A 27026-nucleotide genomic window follows, 5' to 3' on the forward strand; every position below is an offset into this window, starting at 1 on the left:
TGCATTTTGTGTGATTGTACAGCACTATCCTGCAGCCAGTTTGCAGTCTTCACAATCAGCATCAGTGCTGCCTGCATACTAACCAATAAGAACCGTTGTGCAGGGCTACCAGTATCTCAGCATATATATATACAACCTATAGTCTATCTAAAAACCTTCATCAATACATCTTCATCACAATCCTGCACTCAGGGGCAGCCCAGATACTTCTTTCTAAAAGCAGATGTGAGCACTGAGTCTTTGGAGCAATCGCTTTTCATTTCCATGTCATTTAACTATGCCTGTCAACCAACAACCAGCTCCTACCAGAACTAAAACGAGCGTTTGAATTCATGTTTCAGTGTAGCTGACAGGCAGTTGAGTCGGCTTGTCGTGACTTGAGATAACTGGTGTACCACTTAAGCCTAAGTTATACCAGTGTGACTCACCGAAAATAACAAGACTTTTTAATGGTAAAACGTGACACGTTGTGGTGCACCACAGTCGTTCAACAAAGTAAAGAACACAAACTGTACGCCTACCATGAAGCCATATACTGTACCTACTACAGTATGCTACATATTGACAGACAGACAGTCCCAAAAGGCTGATGCAGAGGCCGGTGCAACTCATTGACGTGTTCAGTTCACTTAATGAGCTCAACCTCACCGTGGGTGGCTGATGGAAACGGTCAATTTAAAGAGTTCATTAAGCTTTGTTGAATTATCCGACCGAAAAGACTAAATGTTGCATAAACAGTAAAGGAGTGGATGGAGGCATTAAAGGCTGCCATTAAGGCAGGACTGGAACGACACATGACAATGTGTGGGCAACAACGTGGGTCACGTAATTGGTGTCATCATTCCATGAGAACGAGATCATATCCTGGTAATTGAAAGCCTCTGAAATGCTGTCTTTATCTTATCATGTGCCACCATCGCATGGCGGTACGGTGTTATGCCCCCTGATGTTCCCTGTAATAAGATCACTCCCGGGATACACTACTGCTATTTACGCAGAACTCCTGCTGCTTTCCCTGTTCATCCACACCTGCCCATTCTCCAACCTTCCTTGAAGCACTTATTCACTCTAAGGCAGTGGTTCTCAACCTTTTCAGGCCGTGACCCCCCAAAATAATCATATTTGAAATGGGGAACCCCCCCGCCGCCACACTGACAAGCACTTTGAATTGTAGGAGTTGAGATTTAGATTACATTTAGTTTGAGTCGGTTCCACAGATAAATATTGTGAAAATAGCTGATCTACAAGCCCACAACGCCTTGCAACCCACAGGTTGAGAACCACTGCTCTAAGGTACAGTCTTGGAGTTTAAATGCACTCTGGGTAACCGGACCTCTACAATTGTACTCGATGCAATATGTTTTGGCCAAATCAGTTAGGTATAAGCAGAGGCTCATTCTGGTTATATCTATCTATATATATATATATTATATATATTTATATTATATATATATATTATTATTATATTATATATATTTTTAGATCCAAGTTGTAAGACCCAGGTATAATGGTGCTGGCATCAGCTGTATGCTGTAGATGTTATGTTTCTCTCTCAGTGTGCAAAGCAGGAGGGGGACACACATACATTGCCATCTTAAAATGGCAAGCGAAAAAGGTAAACAAGGCTCAGATGTTCATCAAGTTCAAAGCTATACAAGTAATGGAAGCTTGTCAGTAAAGGAAGTATCAATAAAATGTTACCGCAGTACAGTGTCAAATGATTATCAGGCAGTAAACAAACAGAAATAGTCTAGGAATAAAATGTGTTTTTTTGTATCCTAAATACACTCAAGTAAGGTAAATATTCACACACAATTGCAGGAGCGTAGGAGGGCTACAATGCTGCAAAATCATGCACACTGATCTTAATCAAATTGATTAATACAATAATAAATACAGTGACTAATAACCGTTTAGGCTTTTTTTTTATGTGTTTATAAATACACCCTTGAGGGAAAATACATACGAGAGAGAATCTGTATGCAAAGAACATTGACCCTGCAAGTCTGGCAGAGTGAATGTAACAATGCAGAAGATGCAACAACTAAAATCCCTTAATGAATAGTGAGACATTCATGGTTTAATTAACGACATGGAGTCGCACTGAGTTTAAGAATTCCTTTTTCAATGTAGCAGCGGGAAAGATAGATGAAAGCGATGTGATGTGAAAGCAATGCTGACCTGCATGTTGCGTGCAGAACTCCACAGAGATCTCCCTCTTCTCTCTATGTTCCATTGGAAGCTGCCAAGGCACCTGATGTGGCCTCCCCACAGCCTTCACCTTGTAAACTGTCATGGGCTTCAGATTGAAAAATTGGTACTTGTAGCCCCCCGGCTTGACCATGTCATACTCTGCGCCGTTGAGGAAGATGGTGTGGCTGTAGTTGCTGTTGCTAGGCATCCAGGAGAGCTCCGCGGAGACCTGTGTGATGTTGTCCACCCGTAGATAGTAAGGGGCCACCACCACGTCCTTGCCCACGAGTAGAGTGCACCGCAGCTCGTCCGACGGCCCCCGGTCGGTGATGCTCTGCACTGAGATACGGTAGGTGTTGGTGGCCAGGTTGAGCTTCTCAATAAGAGACTTTGTCCTGCCCCCGTAGGGGACACTCATGCGTACCTCCTTGTCAACCAAGACATTGTAGCCACTAATGGAGCCCCAGCCAGGCGGCAACACGGGGGGATCCCAGCCAATGATTACGCTCTTGGCCAACTGTTTGATCAAGTTGATGCGGCGGGGGTAAGGCACAATGTCTTCGCCGACCTCGTCGATGCTGACGTCCAGGGTTCCCGTCCCGTTGCTACAGGTGCCCAGGAGGTCCATCCCTAGGCTGCTGGTGCTCAGGCAATCCAGCTTACTGTCGGACAGCAGGCTGCTTATGCTTGTACCCGTGCCAAGGCTGGAACCCGTGCCAATGCTGGAACCCGTGCCAAAGCTGGAACCCGTCCCGATGCTTGAACCCGTGCCAATGCCCGAGCTCGAGCTCATGCCCGTGCCCGTTCCCAAGCCAATGCCCGCTCCTGTGCCAATTCCAATGCCCATACCAATACCCAGCCTCTGGGAGCTCAGGCTACTGTGGTTGAGGTAGCCAGGTTCTTTAGTCCCGTCCCTGTGCTGAACAGTGGATGATGTTTCCTCGTCTTGGACAAAGTCCACAAAGTTGGAGGGGACAAGGCCCTGCTGTCCGTCCAGCAGCTCTCCTGAGGGGTAGAGATAGGAGCAGTGTTGATTTTGACAAATTTTGATTCAGTTTTAGTCAAAGTTTTTGGAATCAAATTCCATTTAGTTTTAGTCATATTTTAGTCATCTGAAATGTTTTACTGTTAGTCTAGTTTTAGTCGACTAAATATCATAAGATTTTAGTCGACTAAATCTACAGTTGATTTAGTTGACTAAAATGTATTTTGGCGATGCCTTGATGGCGTCGTAATGCCTGATTTTACACTTGGTTGCATGGTGAAAATAGCCGATCTACAAGCTCACAACGCGTCGCAGCGCAACGCGGTGTGAGCTTGTAGATCTGCTATTTTCAGAGCGCAACACCCGAGCGCAAACAACCATAAAATAACTTGTCTTTTAGTTCTACTGGATCTCTTCTCCACTAGTCCCTCATTAACATTTTAGTCTAGTTTTTATTTGTTGATGAAATTGTCAATATAAATAGTCTTAGTTTTAGTCATCGTAGCTACGTTTTTATATAGTTTTCGTCAGTGAAAAAGACAAACATTTTTCGTCATAGTTTTAGTCGACGAAATCAACACTGGATAGGAGAAAAAGAGACAATAATGATATCGCTGCATTGTTGTGAGAGGTTGATAAAATAATACAGTGTGGGGATGACATACCGTCATAAAAGCCATCCTCGTCCATCGTCCCATAAACATAGAGGTACTTCCCCGCCACCAGGGGAAGTTCTGCCTCAGGATGCTCATTAGGCCCGTCATAGGGATTATAACTAGAAAAACCATACAATGCAGCAGTCAAGGTGACATTACTGTGTACTGTATTTCAGACTAATTGAAAAGAAATCCCATCCAAGCATTTAAAACATCCTGACACTGGCATTTGTTTACATCTACAACACCACAATGTCCTATACAGTATGTGTATGTGGATCCAATAGTCTCCAGGAGAGAAGTATTGCTCAGCATTGAGTTAAAACAACCACAGTATATATTTTTTCCAGGCAAAAATGTGAAAGCAAAAAGGGTGTTGGTGGGAAATGCTGGGCTACATTGTTGTATTTATGTTCTAAGGATTCCAATTATTTTTTGTGCTGACAGGTAATTTTCTTCTGTGGGAGAAGCACTGCATCATTATTAGGCGCTGAGCTTACACCCCGTGAGACAATATAAATACTATACACAAGGTATGCCCATGCAGAGGTCTACCAAGGGTTTTTAGAAGCCTGCCCTGTTTATTATTAATCACACCCCTCTCTTAGGACATTCAACTAGCTCTCACTTATCTGCTCATGTACACAAGACCGTCTTGTCAAGACGTGTCATGTAACAATAAAGAAGAACACTGTGAACCTTGTGATTGCTAACGCTTACATCAGTCCGGTAGGAACTTTAGTTTGTTTGCGGCTTGTGAACACGTCTCTGCTTGTGTTGTGTTGGGAGCTCTAGTTAGATATCCTGCCACAGTGGTTCTCAACCTTTTCAGGCCGCTACCCCCCAAAATAATCATATTTGAACTGGGGAACCTTCAAAATAATAATATTTGATCTGGGGAACACCCAAAATAATAATATTTTAACTGGGGAACCCCCCAAAATAATCATATTTGATCTGGGGAACCCCCACCCTGACAAGCACTAGGAGTTGAGACATTACATTTAGTTTGACTCGGTTCCACAGATAAATATTGTGAAAATAGCAGATCTACAAGCTCGCAACGCCTCACGTTGCGAGCTTGTAGATAATTTTCACAATTTCTGCGTCTTTCTTATATTATTTGACAATTTGGCCAATGTTTGACCAGTATTTATAGTATAGTTTGTTGATTACTTTTGAGGCAGTAACATTGTTTTCATTATTATTTTTTTGTATTAAAAAAGTCTTAAAATTCCTTAAATTGTCACTTTACTATCATCTGGAGACCCCCCCCCCCCACCAAAGAAAAAGGAAAAAAATCATGTGGGGACCCCACAGGGGGGTCCTGACACACAGGTTGAGAACCACTGTCCTACCAGACCACACAATTACATACCTGTAGCGAGCAACACACAGGCGAACCTTGCCTGTGAACCTCGGTTTGGACCTTGTGGTTGAGCTGAGCTCCTTGTCCATCTAATAAATGAAAAGAAAAGTAAAAAAAATGAATAACCCATTTTAAAGGAGTAGTTCGCCCAAAAAAATACTTATTTTCAATCAATTACACACCCAATGAAGATTGTTTTGTTGTTGTCGCATTCCTGAGCCAATAATTTGATGACCAGGTCAAAATAGGAATGAGACAAAAAAATAAATAAAAACCTTGATCATGCTTCATGGGGTGTGTAATTGATAGAAAATAAGTCATTTTTGGGGTGAAATAATTATATATTTCTTGCCAGTGTTTGCTTCAGAAGCCTCACCTTATGTACATAAAACCCCTACAAGAACTACTGCACTTTCTAAGCTCCAAGGATTTTGCTTCATCTTGTGATAGCAGGCTACGAGAGACCATCATCATAGCCAGCTGTGACATCAAATCGTGTAATGCATTGGTTCTCAAAGTGGGGTTCTTGTGGGGATACCAGGGGGTCCCCAGCTACATTTTTTAATAAAGCGTCACAATCATTTTAAACCTTTAATCCATATTTTATATTTTGGCTATTCAAAAATAGCAGATCTACAAGCTCATAGTGCTGCGCTACAAGCTTGTAGATCTGCTATTTTTGAAAAATCGAAAATGTGTGCAAATCTTTAAATCTTTTTTCTAAAAGACGAACATTTTTAACACAAATCTTTGCTTCTGGGGGTCCCTGGTACAACATATTTTCAGGTGAGGGTCCGCGGCCACATGCATATCAATTTGGGGGTCCTTGACATGAAGAAGTTTGAGAACCACTGGTGTAATGGGTAGCTGCAGACTAACATGGTGCTGGAGCATGGGTGTGTCAACATAAATGTCCAAACTATGTAAAAAATGATTGGCTTTTTTCCACATGGAAATTCTGCTTTGCTTTAGACTCACTTACTTTTTTTCATTTTCAAATATTAACCTTAAGACCTGAGGCTGATTCTACAAATGCCTCCTAAATCAGTAGTTCTCACAACATTTTTGTGCCAAGGACCACCAAATCGATATATATTTGGCTGGGGACCCCCCCATCTGAAAACGTTTTGTGCCCCCCCCCCCCCCCCCCCAGTAGAACAGATTTGTGTAAAACCACTGTTCTAAATCCTAATAATTTGTTGCTATCTATATACTGTATAGCTAAAATCTAAAATGACACAGATGCTTTCGCGGTTTTAATGGGTTAATGCAATTTCTCTGAGTTGCAACACTCAGCCCAGGCACTCGCTCAGCTTATGTCTAGCTTGGATTGTAGAATAAAACTATTCTGTATTTCAAGACGTTTAAGAAATGATTAGTTAGTTATAATAATCTGATATCTTTTATTACCCTATTAAAACACATAACACGTAATAGAAAACAGCTATTAGCTAAAACTAACAACCAAGCTAAAGATAACAAACTATAGGCTAATGCTCATGTACAATGCCTGTCTGTGGCTACCTATTGTCTTGCCTTTGACGCTATCACATTTAATTGACAAAATCTGTCCACAGAAATAAACAAACAGACTCACAAGATGAAAACACACACAACCAAGCCACGCTGTTGCAGCTGGTTAATATTCCCCTTATAAACCTTGAGACAAAACTCTCAGCAGTAAAGCGTGTAAAAACAAATTACTGGGTCTTTCTGACTTCAGTTTCTGTTCCCCATACTGACAGAATGATAGGTTCATATTATTTGCTGCATCAGCCTGGCCACTCTATCACAGTCACTCTAGCGTAGGGTGGTGGTAGCCTAAGGTTCGACAAGTAGACTCAAGACTGGATGGTCAGCAATTGAACTCTTAAAAAAACAGTCAACTGAAGTAATGAACCTCATTGTTCAATGGCCATCAGTGGAAGAATATGGCTGTACTGGGCAGCAGTAACAAACACTTTCAATGGCAAAGAAATTAGAGCTACAGTATGTTTTGAAATGAGCATTGGGTTTTGACAGCAATCCAGTTAAAACAATTATGGCTACAATGAATATCTTTTCATCAAGCCTCCAGGGTGTTCATGGGGTATTTGTTAGCCTTCTGGACTCGGCTCAAATGTAATTAGACCTTCTTTATTGTTCCTCACTATTCTATTGTGCAGATTTCACTGCTGTATGTCTATATATTTTATATTGGGTTGTCACGGCACCACATGCCAAAGCAAATTTCCCATACAGCACTTGGCAATGGAGTGATTCTAATGGTGATTCAGATGTTGGATCTATCTCCCTCATAAATCAAGGCCAATTACTCTGCAATTTGTTAGTTACTGTGATAAAATACATGAGCAAGCTTATAATGAATGAGTGGTGCTTTGAATGAGGCGTTGGTTAAACAAATAGAGGGTTACTGGGTCAGGGACGGAGGGGTCAGTGGGAAGAAATTAGCATGAAGTGACACATGAATCATTTATTCCAAAATTAGGTATCATGAATTAAAGTAAATAAATTAAATAAATAAGCTTAGATTAGAAAAAGAGGACGCACCTCAGAGAGGAAAGCCCGACCAGGGCTGCTGCCTTGACTGCGGGTGAGGAATGTTGGCTTGACAGACAGCAGCTCAGGCTTGTCCCCGCTGATCTGGAGTGGTCGTATGAACTCAGATATCAGCGATCTGCTCATCTGTGTGTCATTGCCTTAGGGACAAACAAAGGAAATGCTCACATATGAAATCATAGCAACAAATGAATCTCGCTTGAGAGATTATAGCTAGATTTAAAACTCTTTTCAAAAGAGAAGATATAGAGTAAGTATTACCATATCATTTTAGGTTTCTTATTCTATTTTCAATTGTATGTAAATGATTAATATTTTCAGTTTAAAAATAGCACCATTTTATACATACTACTACTGTAGAGGCATATATGGAGATGTCTGTTTCTGTCTGTCTGTCTGTCTATCTGTGTCCCCTTTATGCCCATATGGAGGTCTCTGTTTCTGTCAGTCCTTGTCCCTTTTATGACCATATATAGAGATCCCTGATGTCATCAGTATATGCCCATATATTGGAATTCCCATATATGCATATTGGTTAGATCAGCGGTTCTGGACAACTAGATATCCAAACTAGGCAGGCATCGCACTCCCTCGAGGGAGTGCGGGAACGGCCGAGTTTGAAGTCGTTGGTCCCATATATGCGCATGACCATAGCGGTCAGATCTGTGGTAAACTCAAGGATGAAGTAGCATTTCTCTACTGAATAATTTGAGTCAAAAGCAAAAAACAGAACAAGCATTCTAGGCTTTGTTTTCCAGTTCCAGGTTAAAAACTACAGCAGGGTAAAAAATACGGGATAAGTCTGAATTCAGCTAGTGTTCGATTTGGGTGTGTTAATGTCCATTGGCACACCTGTTGACTGTGGCCCTGACTGTGCACACCTACATCTAACTATCTATCTAATCTATTAATTTGATTAGCACTTAGCAGCAGCTTCGTTGCTTACTAGCCTGTCATGTTTTTAACCTGCTGTAGTTTTAAAACTGAACTGGAAAACAAACTACAAAATCAGCTTAGAGTTTCATGCCCCTTTAAGGGCTATTTCTCATCATGATTGATTTACTAGTAATTTAGAGTTTATTCTAGTGTACATCACAAGTACTGCCTTTCAGACTTGAAATTCCAGCAGCAGTTTCTCTCTTCTTAGACAACCTGATTGTTTACCCGACCCTGCACCATTATGAAGAACTAGCTTGTTTAATGCAGCGCAGAGTGGTTGCAAACAGCTCTCAAATGACAACAATGATGGATTTATTCACTGGCACTGTGGTTTTTCTAAGAGCCTGTCCATGACATGCAAAGTAGTCATGCCTAAAACCAAGTCCTTTTAAGAAAGTACTGAGGTTCGATAAGATTCCACAAACCTTTCCCTATTGATTCCAGTCCATTAAGGAGCTGGGACAGGGATTTGTTGGGCGATCCGGGGGATTCGCATAGATTTATGGGTTCAGTGCTAAGGATGTCAAACTTCCCAGCCTGCAGCCGGAACTTCTCCAGCTCTTTAGACAGGAGATTGAACTGCTCAGTCTGAGTCCGACATTTCTCCTCCAGCTCTCGGACCTTGGCCTGACGTGACATATTCAGAGGAGAGAGAAGCGAGAGAGAGAGGATGGCAAGAGAAGGACATGACGAGAATGAGGAGAGTAAGGGAAAAGTAGCATGCAGGATAGAATGCCAGAGTACACCCATAGATCTTTACGTACATACACAGTGCTATACTAACATCTACACACAAACAGAATGTGGAATGGGGTCTGGGAGATAACTGTAAATATGGGGATAATTCAGTACAGAGAAATAGGTGCAGAGACCTAACGAGCAAAACAAAGCAAACAGTTCCAAAACACCTAAACTACAAACAGTGTGAAAGTCACATGCAGGACTACAGTTACTGCACAGTACATGATTCTAAAGAGTAGCCTCTTGCTCAGAGTCAGAATGCATACCAAAAACTGCACCGTGTTCAAGGTGCGGGAAACGCTCCTCAACTTCATTGAACAGGGATCGTAAAATAAAGGCAAGAAACCATCAGAAGTAATGAAACGAAACAAATGGGCCAACAGTAATTCAGTAAGACACCGTAGAACCATGCAGTCAACCCCATTGCATTTGCAAAGTGAAATACTGCTCCCCACGTTTATTCTTTTGAATGTACGGCAGTTGCATGGGCAGGCGTGGAAATTCCAGGTACTATAGTGCATAATGTCCTCTTACGTGTAACAATGGTTTATTGAGAAGACGAACTCTTAAACACCACACAATGTCACATCCACCTAAGACAATCTAAACCATGGACAATGGAGGGGACACACACTGTGTGGAATTTTCAGCACTGCCCAGTGCATAGCGACAAACTACTTTCTTAAGATGCTCTGTTAAAAATACTGTGTGGGCATCTCATGCAGTTGTTAATATTATTAGTCATTATAGGACGTAAACATGCAACTTGAGGAAGGACGACCCTGACTCATTCCAGCGTTTGATGTTGTGCTCACAGAAGGTGACTAGCTTGTTTGCATCATACAGTTCTCTCCCGTATGGTGAGTCACTGCCTTACTGTATGTGAATTGCATGCTTATAAGGGCATACCGTACATGCAATGCTTAGTTGACAATGAAAATACAATCTCATTCATCACTGTCCAGCTGTTTGATCTCTGAATCAAATAAACTAACATAATGTTACAAGGGGCAGTTATCTGTAACTTAATTAACTTTACCAACTTTTAGACTGTCTACCCTTTAGGAAGGGTAATTCTATATAACAAATCTGAAAGATCCCAAATGAATCAAGTTTTAGTTCAAATACTTTCTCTTGGCATTGTTTTTCATTGCATTATAATTTAAAGTGTTTTAGCTGTATTTAATTACAGGTAATTTGCAGCTTCTACTGCGGACAGGGATCCCTCAAAAAAGAGATAGTGCAATCTCAATGTGATTTACCTGGAAAAATAAAGGTCTAATAAACTAAAACGTTTTATATATCTCATTTGTTTTACTCAGATAAAGGCTGTATTAGCTGAGGTAAAATGTTTTATACAGCAATTGAAATTGTTCCGTAAATATTCACCAACTAGCTGATGTTTTCCCTTCTATTCAAGACTAAAAGGCTCCCAATTTATCCCTTCACAAATTTCAGCCCCCACAAAAGTCCACAACCCTACAGTAGGCCGTGCAAGACCTTTTATCACTGTCCAGTGTTGATGCCTAAGAACACTTTGATGAAAGTGATGACAGATAAGGGTGCTACTGTATAGCCTCTGGAAAGCACAGGGTTCTATACTGAGACAGCAGAGTATTCACATTGAAAACCAAATTCAAGTTAAAAGCAATACATTATTTCAATACTACAGTCATTAAGCTGTCTTTCACCTTCGCTGTACTACAGTGTATATGCATTCAAGACACAACGGATCAGTTGTACCATTAATACAATACTGATTCCAGTTATGGCATCGCATTCCGTAACCATACCTCCTGGGCCAAAGAAAACTAGGGAAGATACAGTATATCCAATGGACTGTACAGGGAGAGGTGGAAAGTAAATAAATAAAAGCAATTGTGAAATACCTGCATGCTGTCCAAGTGGTTCTGTATATGCATAAACACACAGCAATAACACAGTGAAGATCAATGCAGGAAATACATTAAGCACACTACACATAATGAATTATGTTCACTCATACAAATCTGGAAAGAATTAGAAGTTAAGGCACACATGCATAATTCTTCATCAAACTGACTGTAACAATAGTAGGAAGAGTAAATAGTATAATGTTCATGTGTGACACAAATACAATAACTGATGCCGTGGACTACAGTTTTATTCAAAAAGACTGATTAAAAGAACACTGTTGAGGCTTAATGACTTGAGCAGATAATCTACTAAATAATTAGGTTAATTATTAGCTACAATAAGTGTTAACATGCAAGCACATGTTTTAGAGCAGTGGTTCTCAACCAGTGGTGCGGGGACCACCAGTGGTCCTTGAGGGGGTTCCAGGTGGTCCCCAGCTAAATGATGGAGAGTTGGTAACCAAATAGACCTTTATAGATCATTAACTCTTGAGAGTGTAAAACGCTCTCAATAGTTCAATTATTTTTACACATCTGCATTACTTATTTTTTTTATTTTTATTTTGATCAACGTTTGCTTGTTATCTCTCCTATGGTCAATACAGCATGGAATTGTTGACAAAATCGTATCCAACAATAACAAAGTATTCTATATTTTGGGTTTGAGAGTCTAAATCTCATCAAACGGTGGTCCGTGGCTCATGACGCTGAATAAATAATGGACCTCGATATGAAAAGGGTTGAAAACCACTGTTTTAGAGAGGCATAGGGAATGGCTCCAGGCTCGCACATGTTTGACTGGCAGGCTGAACCTGTCTCACTCGCTCCAGCAGCTGCCACACACAATTTGACTCAGCGCCAAGTTTCTCTCCTCTTCCCTGTCTCACTTCCCTCCCCTCCCCTCCCCCACTGCCCAGATACTCACCTCTAACAGATGGACAGCGCCCTCATGTTCCTTCTTAGCTTCAACCTGAGCCTGAGATACACAGTGAAAGCAGTGAATACATAACTATACACAGCATCAGTGGTGTAAAGTAACTAAGTACATTTACTTAAGTAATGTACTTAAGTACAATTTTGAGGTATTTGTACTTTACTTGAGTATTTCCAATTTCCAATACTTTTACTTCTACTCCATCTCAGAAGCAAATATTGTACTTTTACTCCACTACAATTATTTGAAAACTTTTTAGTTACTAGTTACTTTGCAGATATAAATTATGATGTTATGAAACATACTGTACATTAACCACTTTAGCCCTATTTTATACATAGGCTATTTGCAAATAGCCGATCTACAAGCTCACAACGCGTCACGATACGACGTGTTGTGAGATCTGCTATTCTCAAACATTTTAGTACTTTTACTTTTGGTACTTTAAGTACATTTTGATGCCAATACATTTGTACATTTTTAATTCTGGACTTTTACTTGTGTCTAGTTTTAAATCTTAATCTTAATTCTATAAGGACATGTGGAAAATCTGACACGACCCTTCCCAAAGCGGCGCTCGGGTGGCGCAGTGGTAAAGTGCCCGCCCACCACCGCGCAGACTGGGGGTTCGAATCCACCGCGTTGCATCCTGCTTTGTCGAGCGTATACAAACACAATTGGCCCGTGTTTGGGGGGCTAGTCAGGCGGGGAGGCCGGGAGGGTGATAATTGTCACCGCACGTACTCCTACGGTCTGGGGCGGCACCTGTCAGCAGGGAATGTTGGGCGGGAGGAGTATAGGACGGAGGGGGCTTCTCACTGGCAGGTGAATCAGTAGGAAACAACAGCAGTGACAACACACACATGTGTGTGGGGAGGAATTAATTGGCATAACGACTAAATAGGGGAGAAAAGCGGGTGAAATAAATAACAAATAGGAAATGTTCCAGTGCCAAAAGAACAAACTCTCGTCTCGACACACAGATGGCATAGGGAAGTTTTATGGCAGATTTTCACATGTTCTTCTTACAAAGAAATGATAAGATTCCGTTTAAAAACAGCAAGTTTGTTTTAGCCAACTAAGTTGGTTTGGGGTGGGTGGAGTTTGCCATGAGAGAACAATGAGGTCAGGCTGATAGGATAATATTTTAAAATGAATTTATTACACTTTTCTGTGCTTAGCAACACACCATTTGAATTGCCCTGATCCAGTAAACCCCACCCATCTGATGCTGCAAAATTATTTACAGCTATCCGTGGGCCCAGGTCTGAACCTGGCTACTCTGGCTAATCTTGCCTTTTATATAATAGCAACCTCTATGGTCAGTGAAACGGTTAAAATGCTGTCAAAATGTCTGTTTGAGTGGCTGCGAACTTGTGACAGCGCTCTATAAGTGCAATGATCTGTTCTATGATTCCGTGCATATCAGTTATGTTGAAGCAATCTGAAACAATGCTCCCTTGAAAATACATGAAGATTTCCAGTGCACTCAAGAATAATAATCTTTGGGTAATATGGAATCACTGTACCGTATATAGAACATAAAATAATACATTCTATTTTAGTTTTGGAGACCAGGAACATCTGTTGTGAGAAAAACTAACGTTCCACTCGAATTAAAGAACATCTGTGGACTTTCCAATTTCGTGAATCCACTTCGCAGGCAATTAATTGAAGGGAATGCAGAAATGCAGTCAACGTCTCTGCAGGAAGATCACCCACTAATGAACTACTGGTAAACGGAGGATTCTGCCTGTTAATGACTGACTCCAATGTTAATGGCAGGCTTTGAGCTCTGTTTCCAATCTAGACGAGGTGTCTGCGACAATTCCCATCACTTCAACAGCCTCGGCTTTTTCAGCCTTACTTTGAAGTCACAGATTGATCCTCTGCATATAGCAGGCAGACAAACTGCCAAAGTGTGGAACGGCATTTATTTACTTATTTTTAGACCCACTAACGGCAGGGCTCTTAATTAGGATGGCTGTGTCGGTCTCTTGATCCGCCCAACACTTTGGTCAGAAAAAAAACGACAGGCTAGATTGGCATGGAATTTGCTGTGCGCCTTCATACAATTCTGCTCATGGACATTCCTTGATCGACACCACATCCCAAAATGTCCACTTGCACACACAATAATACTGGACAGTGGACATGTCCAACGTCAGCGCATATCGGCAAGTAAGCCCATATATGTCACCCAATCAGTGTTCTAAGGCAACGGCTAATGTCAGCGCAAAACACTGTTGTGAGGCAATGTTTTTAGTTGTGTGTGACGTCAGACTAGAGCTGGATCAGTGAGAGAGTCAGAGAAAGGGAGAGGGGGAAGGAGGGAGGTGGAGATATGGAGGGAGAGCTCAATCAGCAATATAGAGAGCAAGAGAGGGGGAGGGAGAGAGGGTGGGGGAGGGAGGGAGGGAGAGGGGGATGGAGAGGGAAAGAGGGAGGGAGGCGGAGAGAGAGAGAGAGAGAGACTATTTCACCCATGCCATAACCCAGCCAACTGAAACCTGAACATGCTGATCAACGCATCACTTTGTGACATGTTAGCACAATACCCCGGCAACGCAAGGACAAGCTGATAAAGTGGCAAAAACACCACGTTTTCTGCTTGTACTGTGTGTGTGTGTTTATATATATATATATATATTAGGGATGTCCAATATTATCGGCCTCCCGATATTATCGGCCGATATTAGCATAAAAATTGATATCAGGAAAATATCGGTATCGGTTTTTGAAAAACATTTTTTTTTTTTTTTTTTTTTTTTTTTTTGCTTTATAAATAAGTTACAGGAGTTCTTACTGTATATGGTGTGTGTGATATGAAATTTGAGCTTACCCTAATCACAATAATCCCCGCATATATCGGTATCGGTTGATATCGGTATCGGTAATTAAGAGTTGGACAATATCGGTATATCGGTTATCGGTAAAAAAGCCAATATCGGACAACCCTAATATATATATATATATATATATATATATATATACACACACGTTTGTAAAACCAAAAATAGTACAATTCCTAAATTACCCCTTTTTCTGCATTATGTTCATATCAGCGCATATTGGACAATATATGCAAATATTGATATATCTGTGATAGGCCAAAATCGTCCGACCAATAAATTGGTCAGGCTCTACTAACAAGAGAGGGATGGCCTTCCAATAACGTTTCTGTAGCAATGACACTAGTATCCCACTTACCTTCCGAAGGAGTTCAATCTCCTGCTGCTTTGCATTGAGGACAGCCAAGGCTTGCTCATGCTCCAACTCTAGCTGCTGCCGCCTCTCTGCAGCCTCGCGCATATGCTGTCCGCAGGGGGAGCCATGGATGAAAAGCGGGAGGGGAGGGAGCATAGGTTGGGGAGGGGGGGGGGGGGGATATAGAAAGGGCTACTGTTAGTAGGACTAAACATCTGCTGGCACTGAATCACCAAAAAGATCCCCAGCATAAATGACACAGATTGACATGTGCATAGAAATAACACACACCCGCACTCAAGCGCACTCTCGCTCACACACACACACACACACACACACACACACACACACACACACACACACACACACACACACACACACACACACACACACACACACACACACACACACACACACACACACACACACACACACACACACAGTCTGAGATGCTAAAAGTACTGAGACCCTAAAACCCTTTAACGTTGAGAATGACATAAACTATGTCACGGTACATACAGTATATCATGTCAGAACAGTTTATGTCAACTGATCCTTTAGATTGGAAATCTGATCAGGTTTTTTTTATAAAGGAAGGACGCTTATGGATGAGAACTAGAGATGCTTTGCTGTGCAGAAGAAGAAAAACAATCATCAGTGCACAGATACTGTAGTTTTGCTGCCCCCTTTATAGGTAACACGATCCCTGATAGAAGTCTCATTACTGACACTGTGTGAAAAGCTGTCCTCAGCTATGTTGTCTTTGCATGATCAATACAGGGTTTTCGGTTACATGAAACGGGTGAGCAAACTCCAGTACGTGGTCATCCATAACATAAGAAGCCATACAATACGACTGGATTGCGAGGCTGCTCACAGCCACATACTGTATGTATGTAATAGTGTCATCCAGTCTTCCTACTACTGTACAGTGCATGTGAACAATCAGGAAGTAAACATATTAGGGGAAAATAAGTAGATGACATCTTCATGCCAATATCAAACTCAAGGTCAAGGATACTTGATGTCATCAAATGTCTATGTGGCATTATCATCATATAAAGCTTGATTCAATTAATCAGTTAATGTTGCTTGCCGACATTAACTAAGTTAGCTTCAAATTCAGTTCTCGGCAAATTACACCGGCCGAGCAGATAGGCTTATATGTTTAGTTTATACTCCGCTGCACAATGGCGCTGCGCTCCAAAAATAGCAGATCCACAAGCATCACAATGTGACGAGTTGTAAGCTTGTAGATCTGCCATTGTTTTAGTGTGACAGAGTATAAATTAAGCATTACCCTCCCGAGATGCCCCGCCCCCAAACCCAGCCCGTCTTATCTCTCCTCACCCACCGTCTGACTGTTGCCAAACTCTTTGGCCTGCCTCATGCACAATCGCATTCCACAGTGCTCTGGTCACATAGCCAGGTGCCCATTCGTGTGCCTGCTCGGTAAGCAGCCCAGAGATTACAGGGAAGGCGTAAGCACAGCCAATGGGGTGGAGAAGGAGCATTCAAAATGGGATTGAATAGGGATTCTCCCTAACATTTTGACATAGCAATGATACCTTGGAAATCTAGTTGGGGAAGAGAGGGGCTGGGGGGTGGGGGGTGGGGGCGAGCAGGGATGGACAGGGCTGGGAAAGTGGAATAATGTTAAGGAGTAGAGGGGCAGACGGGGCAGACTGCTCCGAGCTTCTACTCTTTCACAGCTCCCGGTGAGACCTCCCAAAACGGCACTGGAAGGCAACAGACAGGTCAGGGACATTAGACAGATAGAGGAAGATTATCAGGCGGAGTCACTGTAGTGCAGGCAGGGAGGTTCAGACTCTGTAATAACACCTGAATTGGGACTGGCATCATACACACAAACACACTAGACACCACATCACAGAAAAACACAACATAACATAACATAGCATAAATAATAGGAACATGCATGCCCTGGAAACTGGGGTTCTTACCTTGAGCACCTGCTCTAGGTTCTCCAGTTTGCCTTGGAGCAGGTTCTTCTCCCACAGAGCTGAATTTCTCTCCTGGGTCACAATACCAAGGGTCTCTTTGACTTGGGCATACTCAGCTTTCACCTGTACATAAAGAATGAGCCAGAGAGTGATATAGATCAGTGGTGGGCTTTGCGATTTTGTGACAACCACACATTATTGTTGCAATATACTGCGTACAGCTATACAACTTTCGCCCCCTGTCCGTCCTGTGTGTGTGTGTGTGTGTGTGTGTGTGTGTGTGTGTGTGTGTGTGTGTGTGTGTGTGTGTGTGTGTGTGTGTGTGTGTGTGTGTGTGTGTGTGTGTGTGTGTGTCCGTCCATCTTTCTGTATGTCTGTGAGCAGCTAATCTCAGGCACCGTTGGACTGATCGTCGTGAAACTTTGCACGCACACTCCATGGAGGCCATGAGCAGAACCTCTGGCCCAAATCTTTCACATCAGCCCGTTATAGTGCCACCAGGAGGCAGATTTTTGCTAAATAAATGTTTTGATATTACCCTTATTTTGTCCAAACATCAAGCCAATCGGTACAGATTATCTCTATAGTCACGTGATCAAGACGGATCGGTCCGATCCTACCTGCCCTCGCGAAGACCTGTGCTCCGAGGAGCACATTTTTCTATTTTTTTATGTACACATCAGTACTTTGTCTGCACTCATTTCCCAATACAGAGGTTAATTCTATACCCCAAAAAATAGAAAAAATGAAAAAATAAAGCCAATCTACAAGCACACAATGCATCGCAATGTGGTGTGATGTGAGCTTGTAGATCAGCTATTTTCTATTGGCAATTTGCTATGTATACATGTGTGTCTTGAGATTTTGACTTGCTCATTGCTCTCATGTTTTAAAACCCCCTGCTGTAGATGCACACAGAGGGTAATGGCTAAGCCAGGACACCTTGTGCCCTGTTTGATGATTACTTATTTTTGAGGTTGTCTGTGAAATCCAACCAATGGTAAACAGTGATTGTCATGATTTGTGACCTTTATGCTTGACCCAGTAAATGTACATGTGGTGACTCACTCATCTAAGTACGCATATTGATATCCGTGATACGATGACCATCAGCTGCTTTATCAGAGAGACTGGCGTCTGTGCACAATGATACGAGATGCATGTTCTATTCTTATCCATTCTGTTCTTGTCCTTCTGGTCACGTCATATGTCCACTGTCCAATACTGTATATATATATTCTCTATGTGTGTATCAAACTTCAGAGCTTGTCGTGTGATACTGCCTGGTGTCATCTGGTTCTCCACGCACGTGACTCAACAGAAACATCACTCACCACCCTTAGTTAGAGGGAGACTCTTTAGGGACCACATGGTTGGTCAACTGAAATCACAACAGTGATGAAGGCAGTTAAAATTATTATAATGTGGCGGCAGCATTTCCTCCCAATCCCAAACCAAGGGCTAAAACCTAGAATTCAAAACACTGTACACTATACTCACACTGTACAATAATTTAAAATAGATACAATCTGTATTGCACACTGTATGAAGTATCTGACAAACGTGTTTTGCATATTCTTATATTCATATTCTTGTGCATTGTCCAGTCACAGACCAATTGCATTCATAACTCAGAAGCTAGTGTGTTGCAATCAGCCTCCTGATTGCCATAATCACCAAGAAGGTGACTGGCTCCTGCAGCAATAATGTAGTGATATCCCTTTCTCAGTGCAGCCATGAATGACTAATGACTACTGGGAGAGGCTGCTTCAACAAACAACAACAGCAGCTATGAAAACAACAACACCTAGGCAATGGACCACAGCACAGCTCACCTCCACAAAGTGAAAAGTATCTATGGATACAAATGACTGTACAGACAGCTGGAACACAGGTTTACAGATACAGATGTTGTCCATGTTGGCATTGGTGTTCCATCACCAAAAGGTTCTATTTGAGAGAGATCAGGTTTTGCAAAAAAGCAACTAGTTTCACCGAGTGCCACGCTATGAGCTTGTAGATCTGCTATTTTTGAAAAATCTTGAACAATTTGTGAAAATCTTTGAATACATATATTTTTTTGAAACAATATTTTTAACTCAAATCTTTGCTTCTGGGGGGTCCCTGGAACAACATATTTTGATGGGAATCGGTGGCCAAAAACATAATTTTGGGGGGTCCTTGACAAGAAAAGGTTTGAGCAGCACTGATATAGCAACAATAGTCCAAAAAAAAATAGACATTTGTTGAGACATTTGACAGTTACAAATGTTCGCTTTAAAATATATATATTCAAAGATTTACACACATTTTCATGATTTTTCGGCTCTCATAGCGTATACTGCGCTATGAGCTTGGATACGTATCTGCTATTTTTGAATATCAAAAGAAATCTAATAATGACACAGATGCGTTCCCGGATTGAATGGGTTAACTGTATCAGATGCCAAGTTGGATCCGTGTTGGAGTGACAAGCTAACATGGAACGAGGGAGGTTCTGCTCACGGCCACACCTTCCAGGCAAAACGATAACCATCTGAACACACGGGGGGTGCAGGCGAGGGGCTAATATCCGCACTGCCCTGCAGAGTGGGTGCTCTCATATCCGTCCGTGTGATAACACTAGGAGGATAGCTGCTGCGAGAGACGCCTGATAAGACATCAATAACCGGCATCCCACCCTCCTTCAACCTCACAGCAGCCACCTGCCAATCGCCTCGTCCAGGAAATTGCTTTCCCACCCGCATAGCGATGGCCTAGCTAGTGCTCAGTCTGTGTCCGTTCGTCTCTTCCTCTGGCCCCCTGTGTTATCGTCGAAGAAAGCCTTCGAGGTCTATGAGCTAAAAAGGAAGGTGATAGTGCTTTAATCCGTTAAGACCGGGAACGCATCTGTGTCATTTTAAGATTTCTGTGGCTACTAAAACATAGCAGATCTACAAGCTATGAGCTTGTAGATCTGCTATTTTTGAAAAATCGTGAACATTTTGTGCAAATCTTTGAATATATGTATTTTTTCAAGCAAACATCTTTAACTCAAATCTTTGCTTCTGGGGATTCTACACATGTTATTTTTAATTATTATTTTTTACTTATGTTGCTATAATATCAGTGGTTCTCAAACTTTCGTCATGTCAAGGACCACCCAAAATGATATGTATTTGTTCGCGGACACCCCCATATTTTGTTCCAGGGACCCCCAGAAGCAAAGATTTGAGTTAAAAGTGTATGTATAATATATATACACTTTTAACTCAAATCTTTGCTTCTGTGCAAATCTTTGAATATTTTATATTCAAATATTTGCATACATTTTCACGATTGTTTTTCAAAAATAGCAGATCTACAAGCTCATAGTGCGGCACTCGCACGCGCTATGAGCTCGTATATCTGATATTTTTGAATAGCCAAAGAAATCAATAAATGACACAGATCCGTTCCCGGATTGAATAGGTTAATAGAATTGGAGGCTACAGGCTAGCTGGTGAAACAGCTCAACATCCGCACCGCGATCACGCAGGCAGCATATCTTATACTGATGTACCTACGGCACCTTTAGTCTGACTGGCAGTGCATGGGACTAAAATATCGTAGAGGAAATGTGACGACAGGGGCAGTGCAGCCTAAGGTCACTGTCTGAAGCAAACAACAGGTCATTTATTAATGTGACAGAAACACCATTAGATACACAACCTGGGGAAATAATGTGTCAAAGTAAAAACCCAGGAGATGTGGGTGAAGATAAAAAGGCTCGGAGGCTCATTGTACAGGCATGAAAAGCCATGACCCAGTTGTCATCTCTTACCTTCTCATACTCGGCTGCCTTTTGGCTATTGCTGAACAACTGGAGAGTCAAGTGCTTCTTCTCCTGCAGAACATCGTGAAGCTCACTCTCCTAGACGCAAGAGGAAAGGAAACTGTGTTTTTTTTTAAACCCTCAAAACAAGGTGTGATTGGAGCACTCTACTCTAACTAATGTGCTGTTAGCGGTGTAGCCATGTATTATTCATCTGGGCGGGTTGTTCTTTCATCATCTGTCCTAGAAAGCATGACTAAAAAAAGAGCAAAGGGAGGGGTCTGACTTGTGGACCAAAGGCGCAAAAGTCACATTTATAACAATAACAACAAGACACTTAATGTGTTTGGCATACAACAGTGGAAGAGGTAAACTCATGAAAATGTGATTAACATAGGATGTAAAAACAGATTTGCATTTTTTATGCAACCCTCCCCCCACACCTCCCCGCAAACCACCCACCAACCCCCCACTCTCTCCATCATCTTCTCCTTCGACGCTCTTCCTCTTCCCGTCTAAGTGTGTCAGTCAGGGAGAGATTAAAAAAAAAACATTCCCTCAATGCAGAGGAGGAAAACTTAATTACATTCAATCAACAGCCATAAGGCGTTGCCACAGATGCGATTTGCAGTGTGAACTGGAGAGCTCGGCTCTGTTTCTTTCTCGATGGCGCGTTGTCACTTTAGCTACAGCAGCGCCAGGCAAAGTGTACAACACAAGGCAAAGTGTCGTACGGCAAAGAAAGCTCGCTGCTCATGCATGATAGATTTACAGTAAGTACAGTGTCCCTTAATGGCTCCTGACTGTGCACTGGTGCTGTACTGCAGCTGGTTCCTGATGTTTTACTCATGAAGGTCAGCCATGTTTCAATGGAGGGCAAATGTGGACTGGGGAAACAACAGTTTATTTACAGCAACCCAATCAGTATACATGCACACAGTATGTAATTATGCATAATATGTGCATCGGTGTTGGGCTCGTTACAAAGAAAAAGTAATTTCAAAAGTAATATTATTACTTAACCTTTTACTCCTTGCCAAAAGTAACCTGTTATATTACCTTTCCGTTACTGTGGTTTAATGTGTGTGCCCTCATCAATTACATTAATACTATCTTAGACTGGGATCAAGTTGATTTGCAGGTTGTTAATCCGGTCTGGGTCTAGAGCAGACACGGAAATGAAGCGTGCATGTATACTGTATGTGTGTGCTCGCAAAATGACTGGATACAGTATGCAGGCCCTAGACAGGATCATATTGGTTAATTACAGAAACTAAGCTTTTCCCCGTGACATGTAACCTATTGTGGAGCGATGCTATTTGGACAAGGAATAAACTTCAATGGAAATTCACCTGAAGAAATTATCTAACGAGATGGCATATGTCTCTTCAACTGCCGACATCTGCGGACAGCTAAACATAACGTAATATTTCTATATTAACGATCAGAAAATGAGTTGCTGCACACAGCAACTGTAAACCCTCCCAACACACGCAAATCACGTTACACGTAACACATATGTCTTGGGTCTCGACCCACAGTTCCACCAAGGCGCAAGAACATTTTTACTAGTTACTTTTGGTGAAAAGTAACTGTAATATTGTTACTCAAAACTCTATAGTAGTAATATTACTCGTTACTGGAAAAGGCAATCAAATCAATGTTTTCGTTACTTTACTCTTGTTACTTACCACGACTGGTGTGCATACATTACCTACAGTATACTGTATGCAAGTGCACACACGCACACGCACACGCACGCACACGCGCACGCGCACGCACACAGCATTGGTATTTCCATTCAAATCTTTTGCTCTTTCAAATCAGAGCTAAATACAGGTTTTTACCTAGAGACCGTCTGTGGCTAAGACAATGAAGTTCCTAATTGATTTACGTATTTGACTACATTTGTGTGCATGTCCTAATGAGAGGGACTGTTTTCTTCAAACACATCATCACTCATTGGAAAGTGTGAGGAAACTCTGAGATACGGTAAGGTAAGGTAAACTTTATTGTCCCGAAGGAAATTTGGCTTGGGCTTTCACCCCAGCTGCAGCCACACACAAAACAATGACAAGACAAAGTACAAATATAAAATACATAACAGGGGGGGGGGACACACAACATTACACAAGCGCACAGATAAGTCAATACTCTGTAATCACTTCCACTCTGTGGGCTTCCTGACCTCAAGCTAGGGTGAGGTTAAGGGAGGGGGGGGGGCATATGGGCCACATGGGGGAGCTCGCATCTGCTGGCCTTTGAGGTTGTAAAACTTAAGTTATTGACAAGCATCATTGTGTAACAAGCCCTAGTTTTAGGTAATTCACCCGCCATGTTTGAACAGCTGTGTATGTGACATATAATGGAATTGAAACCCCTTTCTGTTACTCCTTTGAGTAATTGCGTTGATTGTCTAGCCATCTGTAGTCAGTCAAACAAACCACGCACCAGTCAAACGAACTATACACCAGCAAATAGGCGCTGCCCACAATATGCAAGACACCATGGGTGATTGACGTGTTTGACATGTCGGCATGCGTTGGCTAATGCCCTTCAGAAGCATATGTGTGACTGTGCTTAGTGTGCTACAAGCTCACAAGAGCTTGTTGATCTGCAATATTAGCATTTTGTTAAACATTTTGGGACATTTTTGGAATGCTTTAGACATTTTAACCTGCTACGCGGCCCTCACACCTACGTCACACCACAGATCCGACCGAATGTCAGAGTACCTGGTGTACCTGTTTATCTGTGTCCCTTTTGTGCCCAATGCCATATATGGAGATCTCTGTATGTGTCTGTCTACCTGTGTCCCTTTTATGCCCATACTGTATATGGAGATTGCTGATGTTATATGCCCATATAGGCGCATATCCCATATATATCAGTCGGCAATTCTGGACAACCGCATATCCGAATGACTCGACAGTCACAGCGGGCACTCTGTGGGTCTGGACAACTGGATATGCCTATATATGGGCATATCAGGTGTGTTTATGGTTATGTCTGAGTCATAGTGACATGGCCGTGGCCGTGGTTAATATAGGATAGGATAATGACATGCCCAAAATAGGGACCAGATTGGAAGTGGTTAAGGCTTGTCTGAACAAAGAATTTTAGATTCTACTATTCTACTATTCTACACTATCTAGATACTGTAGTGTGTGTATCTCATATGAGATCAAATGCTGTCTCATCATATTCTGGTCTCACTTTTTGAAGAAATTAGCGAGGGAAAGGATCAATTGCAGAATACTATGGCTGCCTGTGGCCTACATTCACTGGCATTTCTAGAGCACTGCTCAGCATGACATGGATGTTCATCTTATTTGAAAGCCTCTGCTTCAAAAACAGTCTAACCGCATTCCAACATCAACATTCTACAATCGATTTGTGCTGCCAGTGAAATCACTGTGTCTTCAAAAAACAGAACGCTAATATGACAGCACCAATGACAAAAACAACAAAAGAGTAGCTCATGAGTCAAAACGTAATGATTTCTGAAAGGGAAAATAAAGCCCTTGATGTTTCATCAATGGAGGAAGTCATTAAAATGTATTCCATTAATTCTGAGGAGCCAGGTTAGCTTCCTGAATAATGCATGTGTATGTGACTCTTTTAATTAGGCCCACAGTGTAGAATACCTGAGATTCTCCCTCTGTTTTAAGGCCTATATCAGTGTGTAGGCGGATGTGGTTTCTGACCAAACATGGTCAGGCTCGACCTACTGAGCTAGTGCTGTGTCTAATTAGAGCAAGGCTGAGGTTTGAAGCAGCCCTGCTTCCCTTCAGTAAACAAGCAGCAAACATTTCACCTGAGAACTCCCTGTTTGCTTGACTTACTCAACACACAACGCAGGACGTTCTTTACTTCAAGATACTGTAAAAAACATACAATAGGCAGTCAATTGCACGTTTGTAATAGTGATATGATTTCATTGCCTTTCTGGCTGGCCTTTTATTATACAGTACATGAATATTCTAAAGACAATATTGGGCCCTATTTTGTGCGTCTTAAGTACCAGGTCTTATGACTTAACGTAAGACCTGGAGGCGTGGCCATGTTTGGCCACTCAAAATAGCCAAACGGGCACGGGCCACGCCTCCAGGTCTTAAGTTACCTGGTCTTAAGTAGACCCGGTACTTAAGACGCGCAAAATAGGACCCAATATCTCACTCTTTAATGTTGGTTGCATGACTGCAATCTATACACACACACACACACACACACACACACACACACACACACACACACACACACACACACACACACACACACACACACACACACAAACAAGCCGTGTGAGTGTGTGTCTGTGTGTGCACGCACGTGCACTATGCCTAGGAAGGTGGAAGCGACAGATGGCTGTGACAGTGTTTACTGTCAGCATCTCTCGCACGCACGTGCGTGTGCGCGCACACACACACACACACACACACACACACACACACACACACACACACACACACACACACACACACACAGATGTGCGTGCGTATTACTGTCACAGCTATGCTCTAGGATCATTGCAGAGACGACAGCATTAGTGGCATTAGTGGCAGTGGTAATTTGTACAGTTGATATTGAATGTCGTCGGCGTGCAATCCTATAGGCTTTTGGTGTAAATACATTATCACCCTACGCACCACAGTGAGAGGTTTGCATACGCTTACTTCATCTAGCCGTGTGCAGGCTCTAGTCAGTGAGTTTTCACCCGACAGAAGGAGACAGATAACAAAAAAACAGAGACAAAGGCAAGACAGAGACATGGGGGAAAGAAAGCAGAGCTTGAGAGAGATAAGACATTGAACAAGGACGGATGAGAGGACAGAAAGAGAGCGGGATACATACAGAGAGAGACGGACCCAGAGAGAGATAGAAACAGAGAAGGAGACAGATGGAAAGTGAGAGAGAAAGAGAGACAGAGAGAGAGAGCAAAGGAAACCAGAGCTAGCAGAGACCAAACAGGAAGTGACATTTCTGCCTAACCTCCCTGCCCTCGCATTGGGGTTCACTTGTCCTGTACCTGTTTGTCTCCGTCCTCTGAGGACAACACATGAGGAGACGAGGACGGCACTGTGGCGCCATGGAGGCCGGCCTGCCTTTGCTGCATTCCATTTCGGGGACAGTTTGTCCTTTGGGTTAGTTCCCGCGGACTGAGGAACCTGACAAGGGAAGGAGAGGGAAGTGCTGCTCTGGGCTGGGCACGTGAGAAGATGGCAGAGTGTTAATGGAGTGTTTATCTGGGGCACGCAGGCACAAAGACGACGCGTCTAAGGAAGACGAAGGCCTGTAGGGCACAAGGGATATGGAATTCAAATACTTCCACGCAATACCACTCACTGTAACACACTGATGGACACCCCCCCCCCCACTACACACACACACACACACACACACACACACACACACACACACACAATCTCATTCCAGACAACTACAGCAGAACATCTATATTGTGTAGGTGATCTAAAAATGAAAAAAGTCTGAAATTTGGCCTTCTTGTTCTGTAACAACCTCTGCCAAACCATGAGAACCTCTCAAACAGGCCGGTTCCTTCCTCCCGCACCACCATATAGCGATCCTCAATCCTTGTAATGAAACTAGATAGTCACATACTGTAATAGCAGCATCACAGAAAAGAGAGCTCATTTCAGAGGCTGTGTGTGTATGTGTGTGTGCCAGCAGAGCTGCAGATGGGTGGGGGGGGTGGAGGGGGGTGGAGCATTCATCTCAGTATAATATGGAGTGATTAGTCATTGTGCATGCTGCGCTTCCTGTGGCTGTG

General features: G+C 42.4%; 1 protein-coding gene across 1 annotated transcript in view; it reads right to left on the minus strand.

Annotated features, from left to right (window-relative positions):
* rimbp2b (RIMS binding protein 2b) overlaps positions 1-27026 on the minus strand; it is an 82820-nt gene that overhangs the window by 21394 nt on the left and 34400 nt on the right. Inside the window, exons 3-12 of the mRNA XM_084056084.1 lie at positions 21245-21334; positions 17443-17565; positions 15482-15586; positions 12263-12313; positions 11332-11352; positions 9127-9328; positions 7754-7902; positions 5213-5292; positions 3844-3953; positions 2182-3198 (exon numbers count right to left, since the gene is read on the minus strand). Coding sequence (XP_083912210.1) covers positions 2182-3198; positions 3844-3953; positions 5213-5292; positions 7754-7902; positions 9127-9328; positions 11332-11352; positions 12263-12313; positions 15482-15586; positions 17443-17565; positions 21245-21334 — 1948 coding nt within the window. The remainder of the gene's footprint in view (positions 1-2181; positions 3199-3843; positions 3954-5212; positions 5293-7753; positions 7903-9126; positions 9329-11331; positions 11353-12262; positions 12314-15481; positions 15587-17442; positions 17566-21244; positions 21335-27026) is intronic.

Source organism: Gymnoscopelus microlampas (genome assembly GCF_963454915.1).
Source record: "Gymnoscopelus microlampas genome assembly, chromosome: 4".
Lineage (NCBI taxonomy): Eukaryota > Metazoa > Chordata > Actinopteri > Myctophiformes > Myctophidae > Gymnoscopelus > Gymnoscopelus microlampas.